Source organism: Carcharodon carcharias, chromosome 18 (assembly GCF_017639515.1).
Source record: "Carcharodon carcharias isolate sCarCar2 chromosome 18, sCarCar2.pri, whole genome shotgun sequence".
NCBI classification, from domain to species: Eukaryota; Metazoa; Chordata; class Chondrichthyes; order Lamniformes; family Lamnidae; genus Carcharodon; species Carcharodon carcharias.
The window spans coordinates 93,698,948-93,718,074 of record NC_054484.1 but is presented as its reverse complement, the minus strand read 5'-3'; the positions used below and the strand labels follow the sequence as shown (position 1 = coordinate 93,718,074).

Here is a 19,127-nt window from a genome sequence, read left to right as displayed (position 1 = left end):
CCATTTACTCAAAAGTTTTGTTTAATGGTGTGCATATTGGCTGATACAGTGCTGTCAAAGAGTGAGAGATGGGGTGGGACTTGTGGTAAAGTCTGTTTAGTCAGCAAACAGCCTACTTTGACAGTCTGTTGGCACTACAGAAGAATCTACTTAGAGTCTCTATGCACTACAGCAATAGTCCATTTACTTAATAGGGTCCACTAAACTGTCTTACAAATTGCAGCAAACAGAACCAATGGCTGAAACTATAAGTGTATTCCAATAAAAGCAACATTATATCTCCAGTAAAATGCAATGGATGGAGAATAGTTAGCTAGCACAAATGATGCATATAAAATCAATCCCAGTCACTTAAAGCAGTGTGGGGCGGAATTTAACGCTGGCAGGATTTTGCGGTCCCGCTAAAATCAATGGGTTTTTCAATAGCTCGCTGCATTTTACCGCCCAGCCCCCACCACGATCTGGCTGTTAAATTCTGCCTGTGGTCTTTAGGTATGATCGACAGGGAAATTATCCATTCCCTTCCATTCTGGCCAAGACCTGTGATGCCACCATCACAGTCTTTCTTTCATTTTGTTCCCTTGCCCCTTAACACAGTCAAGTTTGTTAATCAAATTAAGTGGAACACATGATTGCAGTGATTTCTTGTAAGGAAGAAGTTTGATGACTATCTAGCTGCTATTTAAAGCTGACATCCCACACTCACCTGCATGTGGCTGCGAGTGTGCAGTCTGAGTCTGAAATTCCTGAACTACCTGTGTATGTTGGCCTCTCTCCTAACTGTGGGTTATGGTGCCAGATATATTTGTCTGAGATAGCAGAGTTCCTACGTTTGGGATTGTTGCTGATTTCCTGTGTAAGACCATCAGTTCTGTTCGAATGTACAGTTTGTGCAGAACTTTTCAGATGCATGTCATCCATATATGTTACTCAATATACAGGACCGAGAAATCAGCACAAGTATACCAGTACTGGATCTGATCGATGCGATTCAGCCTGGATCAGTCAGGTATGACCTTGTGAAGACTGGAGATCTGACTGATGAAGAGAAACTTCAAAATGCTAAGTGAGTAGTCTATACGCTAGCAATATCATTTAAGGAGAAACTATAACTAGAAGAAATGAATAGAAGGGTATGTTGATAGCATAAGTACTGCCATAGAGCTGTTTAGCTGAATGGCCTGTTCTGCACTTAAATTCTAGTATCGTTGGATAAAACAGGAACAAGATTCATTTCCTTATACAAATTGGTTAACCAGTTAGCATTCCGGGATATAATTGTAAATGAAATTTTACCTCACTGTTCCTTAAAACCTTTGATCAATCTTTAATCATTCTTGATTTCTCCTTCTATGACTTGGTATCAAAAAATGTTTTTTTTTGTTGACATCCCTCTTGTGAAAGCACCTTGGGAAGTTTTACTATAATAAATGAGCTAGATAAATGTACCCTTCTGTGCAGCTTGGGGTTAGTTTCAAGCTTCTCTTTATTGTATGTTTTTAACCAGCGAGAAGAGTAACCCTTTACAAGGCAAAGAACGTAGTTAGTCATCTCTCAATTTTCAATTATGTTGAATAGTGCAGAGATTCACTGCACCTGCTATCCAGACTGACTGTAGTCTAGGCCTGACTGGTGTACTCCTAATGCCATGGATTGGAACAGACAGGGAGAGCAAAATTCAGGGTGTCAATATGTTAACAGGAAGATGACATTGAAGGGAGGATTTTAAATTCCTGGGACCATTGGTGGCTTTACAGATAGGATGGTCATCATCTACTTGGTACGATATGACAGGTGGTGTTCGCCCAGTATTTGTACTAGAGCATCAGTTTTTCCCTGTATATATCATTGAACTCGATGAAGAAATAGAACATATCTAAGTTTGCAGATGATGCTCGGCAGGCGCAGTAAGTTGTTGGAATAGGAGCAGAAGTTAGTGCTAGAATTCAATCATCAGGAAGCGATGCTTCCATTGTCCAAAGTCTTGGTGAGACCCCATCAGAACTGGATTTTTTTTAAATGTTCATTCATGGGATGTGGGCATCACTGGCTAGGCCAGCTTTTACTGCCCATCCCTAATTGCCTTTGAAGTGATTGTGATACAATTGAGTGGCTTGCTAGGCCATTTCAGAGCTGTGGTCTGGAGTCACATGCAGGCCAGACTAGATAAAGACAACAGATTTCCTTCCCTAATGGATATTAGTGAACCTGGTGGGTTTTTAACAATAAAAACCAATGAGTTCATGGTCATCATTAAACTTTTAATTCCAGATTTTTTGAATTTAAATTCCACCATCTGCTGTGGTGAGATTTGAACCAGGGTGCCCAGAGCATTAGTCTAAGTCTCTGGATTACTATTGCAATGACAATACCACTACGTCACTGCTTCCTCAAGGGTTATAGAACTAACACAGATAATGGAGTTGAGGAACAGATCAGCAATGATCTAACTGAATGGTGGAATAGGCTTGAGTGGCTGAATAGCCTACTCTTGTTCCTATGTTCTTGAAATTAATGGTTTTGATGTAGTTTACACAAAATTCAACAGAATTCAGTACATTTTGGCACTGGAAACTATATATGTAAGAATGTTATTTTGAGGATGATTGGGCCCAGCAAGTGTACCTTTTTTTTTGAATTATCCCAATCCCACCTAGCTGCCTTCTTGCCATATCCCTCAATCCCTTCTCTCTACAGAATCACATTCTCCAAACCCATGTAAATTGTTTGCTTTCCTTTAAATTGGAAGTTATAAGAAGTAGAACCAGTTACTTAAAATTATTTAAACATGTGTGTTCATCCTGAATATCCTTAAAGATCTAGCCTCTTGAGCACTCCCAATTCCTTCATCCAACCATTGATGGACATGTTTTCAGCTACCTCAGCCTTAAATCCTGGAATTCCCACTACAAGCCTGTCTGTGTCTCCGCCTCTCTCTCCTCCTTAAAACCTGCCCCTTTGACCAAACATTTAATCTCCTGTCTTTATATCTTTCTCTGTGGCTTTGAGTCAGTTTTAGTCTGATTATGTTCCTGTACGTAACCTTGGACCATTTTAGGACAGTAAAGGTGCTATATAAATTCAAGTTGTTGTTTGGTGCCTGAGGGCCTGATCATAACAAGGCAGGAAATGAGAAAGAAAAATTTTAAAAGTCAGAATCTACAATTCCTATAATAACACAACTTGCCTTTTTATTCAGCAACTGCTTATTAAGTTTCTTCAGCCTTCCCATTCAGGCCACACGAACTGTCGTAAATCTGCCAACAATATTTAAGTTAGTGCAGTTGCACAGCATGTTTGTTCATATAACTGGAACAATGAGATTGTTTTTATTAGAAACTTGTGGCTGACCCAAATATTTTTGATTTTGTTGATTTTCTCTAGGTATGCCATTTCGATGGCAAGAAAAATTGGAACTCGAGTCTATGCTCTTCCAGAGGACCTAGTTGAAGTAAAACCGAAAATGGTTATGACTGTTTTTGCATGTCTGATGGGAAAAGGAATGAAGAAGGTCTGAAAGATCTGACCCAAGTTAAATTGATCTATTTTCTTTTCACCAGTTCCTAGCCTGGGTGCAACTTTCAAATGTAGGACATTAGCTTAGGTATGCTCCTGTGTTTTCACAAGCATTTTAACTGGCTTTGCTACTGCTGAAATAATCATGATAGATCAAAGATCCATGTTTCCCCAATCATTGTAAAAAAAAAAAAAAATTAGCAGGGTGCTTACTAGAATGCATGCCGAGCTACAGAACTTCTATGCATATTCTAAACTTCCCGCACTAAACCAAAACAGGTTGCAACTGGTGCTTAAATAATACCAATCATAAAACTTAGCCACTGACCAAACCATTTACTTATTTCAACAAATACCACTTGAGTAGTGTCAAAGAGAGTGTATTTGGAGGTAATTATTTTTTCAAAGCTTGTTCTGCTGCCGCATGGAAATGCAGTGAAAGAGGCTCTTGAGGACATATTTGCCCCTTCTGTAAAATGGCCCAGGTTTTGCTGGCGCATGGCATCTCACTATTAGTTAGACTTGTTTGTGCATGTTTAAGCTTTAAAATTTGTGGCCTACAAAGTTGCTGGAAGTGTGAGCTGACAGCGTAGTGAGGCCAAGAGGCCATTTGGAATCTTGGTGAACAACAGGCCAAAGTCTCCTTAACCAATAAAACTAAAGTATTGGGAAATAAACAAAGAAGGAACTGAGTAGGTGGGTGAATTCAATGTCAGATAAATTAAAAAAGATAAATAAAGAGAGAAAAAAAAATATTAGATTGAGAGATGGGGAGAAAAAAGACAAAGGAAAATGTTTTTAATATTGCCTAGTACATTTAACAACCTGAAGGAATGAGGCTCCAAACTTATAATTGTCCACTTTCTGAGCCAGAGAGGTTGATTGGCTACAATTAACAATCACCATATTAAAATGATATTTGTGTTGTTAATTTACTAGACTTAAGTTAATGTGCAAATGCAGCAACTTGATGAAAATCACAGGGGGATTATGTACAAAATGCTGTATTTGTGAGGCTAACTACAGAGCGACACAGATTGGCTAGAAACTAGTGGCGATTTCTCAGTCACAGGAAATATTTTTCTTGCTACAAGTTGCTGTCCAACTTGAGTATCAATAACAGGGAGGGTCGCACAAATATTGATTTTTTTTTCAGAAAAATCTGGCCCATTATGTTTTGTCAACGACATTTTATATCACAGGTTGATGTATAAAACCAGCATTTTCTGGTACAGCTAGATTCAGACCTAAGATTGTACTAACCTAGATTCAGACCCAAGATTGCAGCTAACCTGTCCTTACATTTAGCAGCTTGAATGTGCTTCACAAAGATCAAAGGAGATATTAATTGTAGCTTGCATAGTCCCTACACGTTAGCCCTGAAACCATTATTGACAATGGGGAAATGAACATTCAACCCATTCCTGCAATATTCCTTTGTCATTTGCAACATGGGTGTTGGTCCATTTATTTTGTGGGTTAACACTTCTGCTATGATAGGATTTTCAGCAGGATTTCCTGCAAATGTGTTGAGTGTTTGTCCAGTCACCCTATCAACAATGCACCCTGGGTAATATAACCTAACTAAAAATTGAAAATTGGCCCTACGTTCTAAATAAATGAGCTTGCACTTGTCCACATAGAATGTCTCTCTCTGGTCATTCCTTCTCTGAATTCCTGAAATGATTGAACAGTTCTGAATGTAAACTAACCAAAAAGGCCCTTAATGTGTTGTCACATTTACTACACAGATACAATGCTAGAGAATCTAAAGTACTGCACTTACGTTTCTTAACTAACTTTTTTTACCCAAAAAAGTATCTTTTTTATATTTTGATTTTGTAAAATTCCTGTTGAAATGCTAGCTTTAAGCACCAAGATGCTGTTTATTTAAGGAAATTGCAAACTAGAAATTCATGCCTTCATATAAATATACTGATGAAATAAAAATAAAAATGGTTTGACACTTTGGAAGTAAAAGAGAAAATTGTATACCTACATAATTTGGCTTTTTTTTTCTCTTTCTCTTCTCTGCAATGGAACCTTGGTTTATTTTTGATTTTTTTCCACTCTCTAGCCCAGAGACATTAGCTAAGTGTAGCTCTCTCAATGCTGTCTAACCACCATCAATTAACAGAGAGCAGGAACTACTGGATCATTCTGTGCTTCAATGATAGCACTTCCGCCTGAGTCAGAAGATTGTAGACTCAAGCCCCAGTAACTTGAACATATCATCCTGGGTTGCACTTCAGTGCAGCACTGAGGGAATCTTTCAGAGGAGATGTTAAGCTAAGGCCCTGACTGATTATTGAGGAGAACATAAAAGATCCCATGACACTAGTTGAAGAATTGTTTTTCTTCAACTAAACACCAAAAACACTTTGTTTGGTTTTCTGTTTGTGAGACTTCATGGGAAAACTGGCTGCCTATACCCCACAAATGCTCTGTTCAGTCATTCTTACTGAAAGTGTTTTACAAACCTCACTAAACCTGTGAGTTTCTTCAACTGTATGGCTAAGTACCACACTGTGCTTACCTACTAAATCAGGAGACAATCCCTAATTTAACTGCACTGATTTCAGGTTCAGCCTATTAGGTAATCATTCCAACTATTGACGGTGAAAGACCTACTGGGCTTATCGCCGTTAGGCCTTTGAGATAAATATGTGGTTGTATCAGTTTATATGACATACACTCTCATTCTTTTGGCTTGGCAGAATACTTTTACATAGAATTTTACAGCTCAGAAACAGACCATTCAGCACACAGGTCTGTGTCAGTGTTTAAGCTCCACACAAGCTTCTTCCCACCTTACTTCATCTCACTTTCATTCACTTATATTGCTTCACCATATGTACCTGCAGTCAACCCAAAGAGAGTGGAACTTTGAAAGCTTGATATGTCCTCACATAAGCATTCTGTAGCTCAGGAAAAGACTGATACACTAATGGGTGAAGAACATAGTATAGCTGTAATACGACAGGCAGTCAGGAACGGAGACCCAACATCAGACCGAATCTATTTCCATGTTCCATGCATGATTGACTGGCTGACCTCTTAGTGAAGGACGTTCATTTAAATAATGGAACACACTTAAATGAAGCATGGCATAATATTCTGTCTGTACAAGACAGAAAATTGTTGGATATACCTTTCGCCCATTTGGACTGAGCCCAAGGCTCTGGGCATGATGTAGCTCCTAAGGGAGCCGAGGGATTTGTTTTGATACTTTTAATGTGTGATTTATTGTGTGTTTTTTGTTAGTTTTTTTGGCATTTTTATAATTTTTTTGGTTTAATTTTTTTATTAGAACAGAAGGCAAGATTGATGTAGAATCTAAAATTGCTGACTACCGTCTGTTATTTCATTGGAAAGCTGGCTGTAATCAGCACATTTATAAGACTTCAGTAGAACAGGAAGAGCTGAAAAGAGGAGCTCTTGTAATTATAAGCTTTCATGGGAGCTAAGAGAATGGCAAGTGCAAGGCAGAGTTCCTCAGCAATCGACAAGTCAAGCTAACGATGGAGATTTGTTCTGAAACAGTCCCAGTATGATATTTCATGGCTGAATGGTACAAGATAAGAGGAAGATGTGCCAAGAAGATCAGCAGGCATCAGAGCCTGACTACCCATGCCTGCATCTGCAAGTACTAGCACATCGACCCAGTAATGATCGTCTCTGCAGCCTCTAGATTAGCAGGGAACCAATGGCAGAACTATACCATCTGCTGCAAAGTAACAGGCATAGTTGTGATGCCACTGTTGTGGATAGTAAAAGTTACTTCCTTGCTTTCGGCTTCTAGTCCAGAGCTGCATTATCAGCCAACATGTTTTCCACACGTGTATCAAGCACATGACTGCTACGTTGGTTAGGACAGTCAACAGTTTCACCTCCTTACCCACCTAAGAGTTGCATTGACATGGCAGAATTGCACTATTTCATTGCTACATTTTTCCAAAAACAACTGGCCACACTTGTGGAGTACTCTGCACAGTTCCAGTCTCTCTATTACAAAAAGGATATAGAGGTACTGCAGACCCTGGAAGCAAGATTTACTAGGATGATGCTGTAACTGAGAAGTTGTAACTATCAGGAAAGATTGAACAGGCAGCGGTTCTTTAGGATAAAGGAGGGCCAAGGAGTAACATACTCTTTAATTTTTTTTAGGACTGCGTGGTCCCTTTCAGTATTTTTGCACTGCCACACATGTGTGGTAATTTAAAGGGCCTGACTTGTGCACAAGGACTTTGGATTGCTGCGCAGTCACACGGCTTAGATGGAACATTGCTGAGGAGTAACCTAATGGAAGTCTTTAAAAATGATGAAATGATGGGGCAGACATAAAAAACGTGTTTTCACTTGTGGGCTAGTCCAAAACTAGCGGTCATAAATATAAGGCAGTCGCTTATAAATCCAAAAAAGAACTCAGGAGAAATTTCTTTACCCAGAGACTGCTTAAGATGTGGACAACTCATTTCCACATGGAATGGATAAGGCAACTAGCACAAATGCATTTAAGGGGAAGCAAGATAAATCCAACAGAGAGAAAAGGTTAGAAGGAAATGCTGAGAGGAATGCAAGGAGGCTCATGTAGAACTGAAACAGCTGCATCGATTAGTTGGGTTGAACAACCTGGTTCTATACTGTAAATTCTAATAAAGGGGATCATTGAAGCCATGTGGTTATCGAGACACAAGGTCCCTGTTCCTCTTCTTCCAACACCACTTGGTCCTTCTCAGCTACGAACTGTGACTCACCCTGTGCTCCACCCCTCAGATAAAAAGGACTAGATTTTATGCCCCCCCACCCCTCCGGCAACAGATTTGCAGATAGGGGACCCATAAAATGCCATGGGCACCATGCCTGCTGTCTACCAGTCCGTTCCTTAAGACTACTTATGGGCCTCATCCTGCCACCAATGACAGGAAAGGCGCATACCAAGCCTCCAACCTGGTAGTTTTCACTGCATGGTCTGGTGGGGGGGGGGGGGCAGAGGGGGGTGGTGGGTGGCGTGGTGGCACGGCAGTGCACCCCTGGATGCAGTCCTAGCTGTGCCAGAGAATTGCTGGCCATTTGGCTTTCACAGGTGAGACTTCCTGAGATGGGGTTGGAAGTCCCAATTATTGTTTAATGTCCTGACAGTCATTAAATGGCTGTGGGAAAATCTGCTGGACCGGGACAGACTCACTCCTGGCTTTTGTGGCAGGGAGGGGGCAGGGACCTCAGCATCCCATAAAATCCAGCCCACTGTTTCCTGTGGTTTATGTGTGGATGAGCTTACCAACATTGCTGAGAGACATGGAAAGTGCTCTGAGCTACAACTGTGAGCTACTGCCTTGTTCTGGGCCACTGAGAATGCTCCAGATCTACAGTAAGAGAAAACAGACTAATATCAGCACCCTGACTCCAAGACACATCTTTAAATAGAAGATGCAATACATGGTACTGGAACCTAGATAATCTGATTGTACATTAGCTGGGTTGGACTTTGAGTAGCACATGAATGGATGTTGAAGGGGTTAGCAGCATCTCTTAATTGATGAAGTTTCAAGATACACCAACTCTGCTTGGCTCAATATCCTCTTAGGGGGTTGTATATGAATAACCAGAATGAAAAAACAGTAAAAACTGATAAGTAAGAATACTGGTCCGAACTGGTCTTGTATACCTTAAACTGGAACACCAGTAAAAACAGAGAAATAAGAGTACTGGTCCAAACTGTTTTTTCCTCCTAGGTATGAAACCTTGGGTAAATTTTTGGCACAGAAATTTGACATTTGCTCCTAATGCAGATCATGGCAGTCCCCAAGTTCCCAATATTCTCTCCTGTTATGGGTTGGAACTACTGAAGACAAGGACATACCTTCACAATTATCAAGATCAATGTTGAATAAGGTCATAATCCCCACTTCTTGCTTTTTTGCAACCACGGTATCCTGTCTGACCCTGAGCTGAACTTCTGACCCCATTTCCCCTCCAAGACGAAGACTGCCCATTCCTACGTTTAAAATTACCCATCTCTGCCCCTGCCTCAGCTCAACTGCTGTTGAAACCCTTAATGCGTGCCTTGGTCACCTCCAGACTCAGTTGCTCCAATGCTCTCTTGGCTGACCTCCTATCCTCATCCAAAGTTTTGTTGCCCTCATCCGATCTCACATCAAGCCCTACTCGCCTGTTATCCCGAGCTTGCTGACTTACATTGTTCCTGGTCTTAAATTGAAAATCGTCATTCTTCTGTTTATATCCCTCCGTGACCTGGCTCCTTCCTCTATCATTCAATTTTTTTTCTACATTGAAGGCATTATATAAATGCAAGTTTGTTTGATGTTTAACTCTTATTGGTGCTGTTTTCAACCTATTATTGTCCTAATATCATGCCAGCCTTAAATTCAGAAGGACCAGATGAGGAAAAGCAGTGATACTGATTGACTGATAAATATATGCATTCATAAACAGATAACCCTCTAAGGGATTGAAATCAGGCTGTGTAATATTAATGAGTATGTTGAAGACCTTTATATATGCTAGCTAGGGAAATTATACACAAAAACATTAATAAGTTCATTTCATATTGTTCAGTGTGATTGATTTCAAGGCAAAAATCCCTCAGTTCAACTAGAGTATAGTGTCCAAGTTATCATTCAATAATAATCCTCTATGATCAGCTCTATGTCCTGCTAGCTAAAACTTAACTGTCTTTGAACTCTTGGTTCATTTTGACATTAGATTCTGGCCCCTAGATTGCTCACCTTAGCTCTTTGTTTTTTTTCAGATCTGTCAAAGCCTGCAGTTACCTGTGTGCCTTGCGGGCAGGTGCATGTCTGACCTGAACGGACATGAAATAGTGCGAGATGACATCGGGCGAGTTCCAATGTCATCCCGCACACAAGCAACCTTCAGGTCGGTGGGTGCACATGGCAGTCGGAAGTGCACCTGCCGACAATTAAGCAGGGAATTAAGCCCATTATGGAGGCAACTGAAAGCAATTTTTGATGGCCTGCCCACTTTTACCATTGGCAGACAGGCCAATTGACCAGGCAGCCTTTATATTTTTGCTCATACCTCAATCCAGGTCGAGATGAAATCTCTGTGCGGAAATAAAATAAAAAGAGATATCTGGGGACTGTTTCTTTATGAGGTATGCTTTCAGGTGCTTGATTGTGCTGCATGGACATGTTTTGCTGCATTTTTGTTGTTTTGCTTATTCTTTAAAGGTCTGCAGCTCCCTGGGGTAGCTGTCTGCCTTCAGGGAGCTCAGTAGGAGTGCTCACCAGCACCTGTGTTGGCGTCAGCACCCGTCTTCTTCCCGCCCCCACCGGGCAGTGCTGAGCCTGTTTCATGTTGGCTGGTCATTAATTGGCCAGCCAGCGTGAAATCACAGTTGGGGGCCGATTCCAGTCAGGGGCCTGTTTTCCGTGCACGCCCGGGCCTGCTGATTGCACACGCCCAACGAACAAAAAATTCAGGCCCTGGAGTTTAAATTGTGTGTCTAACTGCATAACTTAATTCAAGTTCCATCAATGGTGCTGCATCTCTAGACAATTAAAATGGCAAATGGCAATCTTTGAGCCCAGGTTGCGGAAAAGCCGTGGGGCTGAATTTCTGACTCGGTTAGGTGGCCTGTCCTGCCCTGCCACCCACACCCTCCCCAACTGCCCATTAATCAAACAACCTCTGGGTAGAGGTAAGAAAATAAACTTAAACCAATTTAGGAAAAATCACTGTGAAATTCCTCGCCAGCTCCCTGGTCAAGCAAGGTCCAGGAGATCATGTGACCAGTACCATTGATCCTGGTCAAGCCAAGCTACCCCCTAGAACTCAAGATGCCTTCCACTAGCAGGAGCTCAACTCACTCTCCTCATGAAGCAAAGGTGTATCCAATGCTGGTACAGCCAACTTATTACACAGGTTGATGATTCTCTGAAAAGAACTACTTCTGGGCATATAACCACATTCTTTGTGTTCTTTTATTCATTCACGAGATGGGGGCTTCGCTGGCTGGGCCATCATTTATTGCCCATCTCTAGTTGCCCTTGAGAAGGTGGTGGTGAGCTGCCTTCTTGAACCGCTGCAGTCCATGTGGTGTAGGTACATCCACAGTGCTGTTAGGAAGGGAGTTCCAGGATTTTGACCCAGTGATAGTGAAGGAACAGTAATAGAGTTCCAAGTCAGGATGGTGAGTAACTTGTATGGGAACTTCCAGTTGCTGGTGTTCCCATTTATCTGCTGCCCTTATCCTTCTAGATGGTAGTGGTCATGGGTTTGGAAGGTGCTGTCGAAGGAGCCTTGGTGAATTACTGCAGTGCACCTTGTAGATGGTACAACTGCTGCTACTGTGCATCGGTGGTGGAGGGAGTGAATGTTTGTGGATGTGGTGCCAATCAAGTGGGCTGCTTTGTCCTGGTTGGTGTTGTTGGAGCTGCATTCAACCAGGCAAGTGGGGAGTATTCCATCAATTCATGACTTGTGCCTAGTAGATGGTGGACAGGCTTTTGGGAGTCAGGAGGTGTTACTCATCGCATGATTCCGAGCTTCTGACCTGTTCTTGTAGCCACAGTATTTATATGGCTAGTCCAGTTCAGTTTCTGATTAATGGTAACCCCCCAGAATGTTGATAGTGGGTGTTTCAGTGACGGTGATGCCATTTAACATCAAGGGGCGATGTTGAATTCTCTCTTGTTGGAGATGGTCATTGCCTGGCACTTGTGTGGTGTGAATGTTATTTGCCACTTGTCAGCCCAAGCCTGGATATTGTCCAGTTATTGCTGCATTTGGACATGGACTGCATCGGCATCTGATGAGTCGCGAATGCTGCTGAATATTGTGCAATGATCAGCAAACATCCCCACTTCTGACCTTACGATATAAGGAAGGTCATTGATGAAGCAACTGAAGATGGCTGGGCTGAGGACACTACCCTGAGGAACTCCTGCAGCGATGGCCTGGAACTGAGATGACTGACCTCCAACAACCAAAACCACCTTCCTTTGTGCTAGATATGACCCCAACCAATGGAGAGTTTTCCTTCTGATTCCCATTGACTCCAGTTTTGCCAGGGCTCCTTGATGCTACACTCTGTCAAATGCTGCCTTGATGTCAAGGGCAGTCACTCTCACCTCACCTTGGGAGTTCAGCTCTTTTGTCCATGCTTGAACCAAGGCTGTAATGAGGTCAGGAGTTGAGTGGCCCTGGCTGAACCCAAACTGGGCGACAGTGAGCAGGTTATTGCTAAGCAAGTGCCGCTTGATAGCACTGCTGATGACCCATTCTATTACTTTATTGATGATTGAGAGTAGATTGGTGGGGCGGTAATTGGCCAGGTTGGATTTGTCCTGCTTTTTGTGTTCATCACATGCCTGGGCAATTTTCCACATAGCTGGGTAGACACCAGTGTTGTAGCTGTACTAGGACAGCTTGGCTCAGGGCGCAGCAAGTGCTGGAGCACTTGAGTGAGCACCTTCTGGAGCACTATTGTGCCTGAATATTGTCAGGGCCCATAGGCTTTGCAGCATCCAGTGCCTTCAGCCGTTTCTTGATGCCACATGGAGTGAATCGAATTTGCTGAAGACTGACAACTGTGATGCTGGGGACTTCCGGAGGAGGCTGAGATGGATCATCCACTTGGCACTTGTGGCTGAAGATTGTAGCAAATGCTTCAGCCTTAGCTTTTGCACTGATGTGCTGGGCTCCTCCATCATTGAGGGTGGGGATATTTGTGGAGTCTCCTCCTCCAATGAGTTGTTTAATTGTCCACCACCATTCATGACTGGATGTGGCAGGACTGCAGAGCTTAGGTTTGATCCGTTGGTTGTGGGATCACATAGCCCTGTCTATCAATTGCTGCTTATGACGTTTGGCACACAAGTAGTCCTGTGTTATAGCTTCACCAAGTTAACACCTCATTTTTAGGCATGCCCTCCTACACTCTTCATTGAACAAGGATTGATTCCCTGGCTTGATGGTAATAGTAGAGTGGGGGATATGCCAGGCCATGAGGTTACAGATTGCATTCAAGTACAATTCTGCTGCTGATGGCCCACAGCACCTCATGGGTTCCCAGACTTGAGCTGCTAGATCTGTTTGAAATCAATCCCATTTACGGTGGTAGTGCCACACAACACGATGGAGGGTATCCTCAATGTGAAGGCGGGACTTCATCTCCACAACGACTGTGCGGTGGTCACTCCTATCGATACCTGCAGCAGGTAGGTTGGTGAGGATGAGGTCAAGTATGTTTCTCCCTCTTGTTGGTTCCCAGCAGCTATGTTCTTTAGGACTCAGTCAGCAGTGATGCTATGGACATTTAAGTCCCCCACCCAGAGTACATTCTGCATCCTTGCCACCCTCAGTGCTTCCTCCTCTCAGTGGTGCTCAACATGGAGGAGCACTGATTCATCAGCTGACGGAGGTTGGTATGAGGTTTCCTTGCCCATGTTTGGCCTGATGCCATGAATCAGTGTTGACAACTCCCAGGGCAATTCCCTCCCAACTGTATACCACTGTGCCACCACTGCCACTGGGCCTTTCCTGCCAGTGGGACATGATATACATGATAGGGATGGTGATGGTGATGTCTGGGACATTATCGGTAAGATTCCGTGAGGATGACTATGTCAGGCTGTTGCTTGACTAGTCTATGAGACAGCTCTCCCAATTTTGGCATTTCCCTAAAGGGCATTTGTGAACCTGGTGGGATTTTACAACAATTGACAATGGTTCCATGGTCATCATTAGACTTTTAATTCCAGATTTCTATTGAATTCAGCTATGGTGGGATTCAAACCCAGGTCCCAGAGCCTTACCCTGGGTCTCTGGATTACTAATCCAGTGACAATACCACCACACCATCACCCTGCAACAGAATCAAATCTCTTTGTTATTGTAAAGACCAATCTTATCCTCTTTAAATCGATGCTTATCTGAGATGCAAAGTTTCAGTTCCCTAAACCTGTCTTGTTAACTAATAGCCCTTCAATTAGGTATCAGTTGAGTGGCTCCTCTCTGAATTTACTCTAAGAGAAGGAACACCATCCTGACTTGGAACTATATTGCTGTTGCTTCACTGTCACTTGACCAAAATCCTGGAGCACCCTCTCTAACACCATTGTTGGTGCACATACACTACATGAACTGCAGTGGTTCAAGAAGGCAGTTCAGCACCACCCTCTCAAGGGCAATTAGGGATGGGCGATGCTCTTGCCCCAAGAACAAGTTTTTAAAAAATGCTTTGTTTCTGGTCACACAATCTCAAACAACAGCAGAACCTGTCAAAAGGACATGTAGGACATACAGCAGAAGCCAAGAAGACAACAAGCATTATATAATGTCATCATGTAAATAGGCACACAAATGTGAAAAAAACACTAATCAATATTCCATGTTGTTAAACATGGGGAGTTAAGATCAAGTGGAACCTTCAGATGAAGGAGAAGGAAAAGGTCCAATCCAATTGGGGCTGGATGCAGAGTTCCGGTTATAAAATCATGCATTCTGCCCGTACTTTGATATTTCCATTGCAAATTTCTAGGCCCACATTTAAAAATCAAAAATGCCGATGTAAATTTGTCATGCTGTGGTTACACCCTACTGCCATTGGTGGCACTGTGGTGTTAGGAATTGGAGATAGTTTTAAGTAATTTGTATGTTTGTGTGTTAGGAATGAGTTTTAGCTTTAGGTTTACATTTAATTTGTATTTTTGTATTGGTGTGTTAACAAAGGAGGGGAGCTTGAGTTTTAGTTTCACTTTAAAAGATGCTTTTAATGAGGTTTTGTGACTCTTGAAGGTTAAAACAAACACAAGGAGCAGAATTTTGCCCTCAGTTGGCGGGCGGGCCCCATCGGCTTGGCGGCAGGCGGGCAGCCGAACTCCGCCACCGAAGCGGGCCCCATCACCATTTTAATTAGGCGAGCCAATTAAGGCCCACCCAGCGGCCTGACTGACAGAAAGTGTTATGCACTTTCGCATGTAAGTGCTGTCTCAGGGAGATCAATGAAAGTGTTACAAAGTTAAAAAATAGAAAAGTAAAAAAATTATTAACATGCCCCCCCTCGTATGACAATGTCACACGAGATGGGACATGTTAATAAATATCACATAAAATTTACTGAAGTTTTTAAAAACTGACATGAAACCTCATCCCGCCAGTGGATGAGGTTTCATGTATTATTAGAAGCCCACTGGGGCTCCTGGCCTGCCCACCAGCCTTAAGGTTGGATGGGCAGGGTCTTTAATTATCTTAATTACCCTGTCAACGGCCTCAGTTGCCCATTGGCAGGTCGGCGGGTGGACAGCTGATATCGCTGTCCGCCCACTTTCCTAAAGATTTAAATGGATCGGGATGACGTCGGGAGTTTCTCCCGACGTTATCCCGTGTCATTTTCCTGTTGGCGAGTGGGCCCGCCCCCAAATCGCTGATGGGAAAATTCAGGCCAAGGCAGAAAAAACTGAGCTGTTGCCAAGCAACAGGAGGCCCACACAGAGAAACTGAAAACAGGGAAAGCAGGACACAGGAAAAGGAACTGCAGGAAGCAGGTTCCAAAACTAAAGGTCCCCAAAACCAGGGTGTGGAACAGGAAAGGTTCCAGGAGGACAGTCTAGTCAAAGGACAGGAATCTGGAAAAGGTCCTGTAAAGTGAAGCTAAAAGTAAGGGGCAGAGAGGAAGGCTCCAAGCTTAAAGGGAGAAGGCTGCAGGATGCAGACTTAAAGCAAAATAGGCTTGCAAGAAGCCACAAGATCCAAGGAGATAGCCGAAGGTCTGTAACTCTTTACTATAGGCAGTGGTATTCTGTTGACATGGCTGAGAGAGTGCGTGAAGAAAGCTTGAATGCACATGGCGATCCGGGGGCGAGGAGCATCAGAAGGAGAGTTCAAGACTCTCCACAAGGAGGTGGACCCCAGTGGAAGACGTCTGAGAGAAAGCACTGTTTGGGAGAAGATGCCAAAGCAAGTTCTTTGAGAGTGGAGATTGGAAACTCTCAAGTGAAAGACAGAGTTCAGTGAGACCAGGTGGCTCACTGTGTGGCAAGCGTCTAGGGGGAGTTGATAGGGGTCCATAGCATCTATCACTTGGTTTCAGCATGTGGTGTGTCAAACCACAGGTTGCCTGTTTGTTTACATGGACTGTGAACTTACTGTGAACATTAGAGAATAAGATATCTTTTGTAACTTCTGTTATCCTTACAAATCTGTGTATATCTGTAAAGGTATAGTTGTGGGTGAAGGAGTATTGTAGTATAGTTCATTTTTTCTTGTTTAATAAATGTTTTATTCTTTTGTTAAAAGTTCATCAGCTGACTCCTGTGACTCTGTTCAGTAACTGCCCTCCATGTTTCTAAACAAAAAATAAAAGTTAGGATCTATCAAGCTAGGTTCCACCCTAGGATCTGGCTTGTCCAGTAGTAGCATCAGCTGGGATCATAACAGTGAACATAAAATCTTTACTATACTATTAATTGTCATAGGCAAAACTGAGAAGGCCAAACTTCCATTTTGTGGAGCATGGACACAATGCATCCTTTGAATACATTGATTCTCACAAGTTTTACTTTTTAAAAAACTCCACCTCGAATACCACATACATCACAGCTTTAGCAATTACCAACATATAGCATGCATTGATATCTCAAGCAACTCCTTTCTCAGCTTCTGTCACTACATTTGCTCACTTAAATTACTCATTTAATTTGCATGGCTCAAGTAGTGGACAAAAGTTTCTTCAAAGTTCTGATTTTGCTGAGAGTTACCTTTCAATTTTGCAGGTATTTCACAACATGTTTCTGTCTCTCTTGACAATTTTTGTTATGCACGTTGCATTTTAAATCCATATTTCAAATGGACACCAGAGAGACAGCTATTGTTTTGCTCATATTGCACTTTTCAATAGTGAGAAACTTTTAACATGTTGAGATTCAGAGAGATTTGGGTACCCTCCCAGAAGAAACAAAAAGTTAGTAATGTAGGAACAGCAAGCAATTGGGAAGGCAAATGGCATGTTGGTCTTTATTGTACTAAAGTACAATATTAAGGAGGTCTTGCTACAATTGTACAGGGTTTTGGTGAAACCACACCTGGAGTACTGTGTGGTTTGGTCTCTTTATCTAATGAAGGATATACTTGCCTTGGAGGCAGTGCAGCAAAGATTCACTAGATTGATTCTTGGGATCAATTGTCCTATGGTGAGAGGTTGAGCAGACTGGGCCTATACCCTCTGGGGTTTAGAAGAATGAGAAGTAACCTCACTGAAATTTATTAGATTCTGAGGGGGCTTGACAGGGTAGATGCTGAAAAATCGTTTTAGCTGACTGGAGAATCTGGAACTAGAAGGCATAGTTGCAGGATAAGGGGCCGATCATTTTAGAATGAAAAGATTAAAAAATTCTTTGGTCAAAGGGTTATGAATCTTTGGAATTTTCTACCTTGGAGTGGTATGGATGCTCAGTCATTAAGCATATTCTAGGCTGAGATAGACAGATTTTCAGACTCTAGGAGAATCGAGGGTTATGGAGATCAGGTCTGCACTGGAATTGAGGTCATAGATTGGCCATGATCTTATTAAATGGTGGCGTAGACTCAAGGGGCGATGTGGCCCACTCCTGTTCTTATTTTTAGGTCCTAACCAGAGCATCTCCAGCAATAACTTCTCTTTACACTCCTGCACCATTAATTCAAGAGTCCCTCAAGAATCTGTCCTTCATCCTTTCCTCATCCTTATTTATCTAATGCCCCTTGGTGACCTCAGCTGCAGCTTCCAGATGTACTCTGACAACATACAGCTTCACTTTCGCCATGTTTCCCATCATCTCCATTGTGTCCAGGATGTCAGGCTGCTTGTCTAATATCCATTCTTGGATGACCAAATTTTCTCCACTTAAACACTAGGATGACTGAATTCACTGTCTTCAACACCAACAAAAACTGTATCCTTTCCACTCATTACATATCTCTCCCAACTATTGTCTCAGGCTAGATTAGATTCCCTACAAACTCACCACATTGAACTGAGCTTCTGACCTTATATACTCTTTATCACATTTCTATCTTGACTACATACAATCTTTTCATCCCTGCCTCAGTTCACCTACTGCTGTAAGTCAAATCTATGCATTTGTCATCTCCAGGTTCAACTATCTCAATGCTCTGCTGTCCAGCTTCACATTTTGAACCATCTGTAAACTTCAACCCATTCAAAACTGTGCTACCCAAAAGCAATGGACACCAATGACAACTTGCATTTATAAAGCATCTTTAACATAGTAAACCCTCCCAAGGTGTTTCACAGGGCATTATCAAACAAAATTTGATGTTAAGCTACATTAAGGGATATTGGGGCAGATGACCAAAAGGGTGGTTAAGAGGTAGGTTTTAAGGAGCGTCCTAAAAGAGGAAAGAGATCTAGAGAGGCAGAATGGTTTAGTGAGGGAATTCCAGGGCCAAGTCAGCAGAATGCAAAACGTCCAATAGTGGAGTGATTAAAATCAGAGGTTCTTGAGATGCCAGAATCATTGGAAGAACACAGGCAACTCGGGGATGGTGGGCCTGGAGGAGATTGCAGAGATAGGGAGGGAGTAAGGCTATGGAGAGACTTAAATCTAGGATGAGGCTTCTTTTTT

At 42.4% G+C, this 19,127-nt stretch overlaps 1 protein-coding gene across 2 annotated transcripts in view; it reads left to right on the top strand.

The window, feature by feature from the left end:
* Window positions 1–5,496, top strand: part of LOC121290659 (plastin-2-like) — a 62,389-nt gene extending 56,893 nt beyond the window's left edge. For both annotated transcript variants that reach the window (XM_041211398.1, XM_041211399.1), the window contains exons 15-16: window positions 942–1,066; window positions 3,385–5,496. In XM_041211398.1, the coding sequence (XP_041067332.1) occupies window positions 942–1,066; window positions 3,385–3,517 (258 nt within the window). In that variant the 3' untranslated portion in view covers window positions 3,518–5,496. The remainder of the gene's footprint in view (window positions 1–941; window positions 1,067–3,384) is intronic.
* Window positions 5,497–19,127: the final 13,631 nt, after the last annotated feature.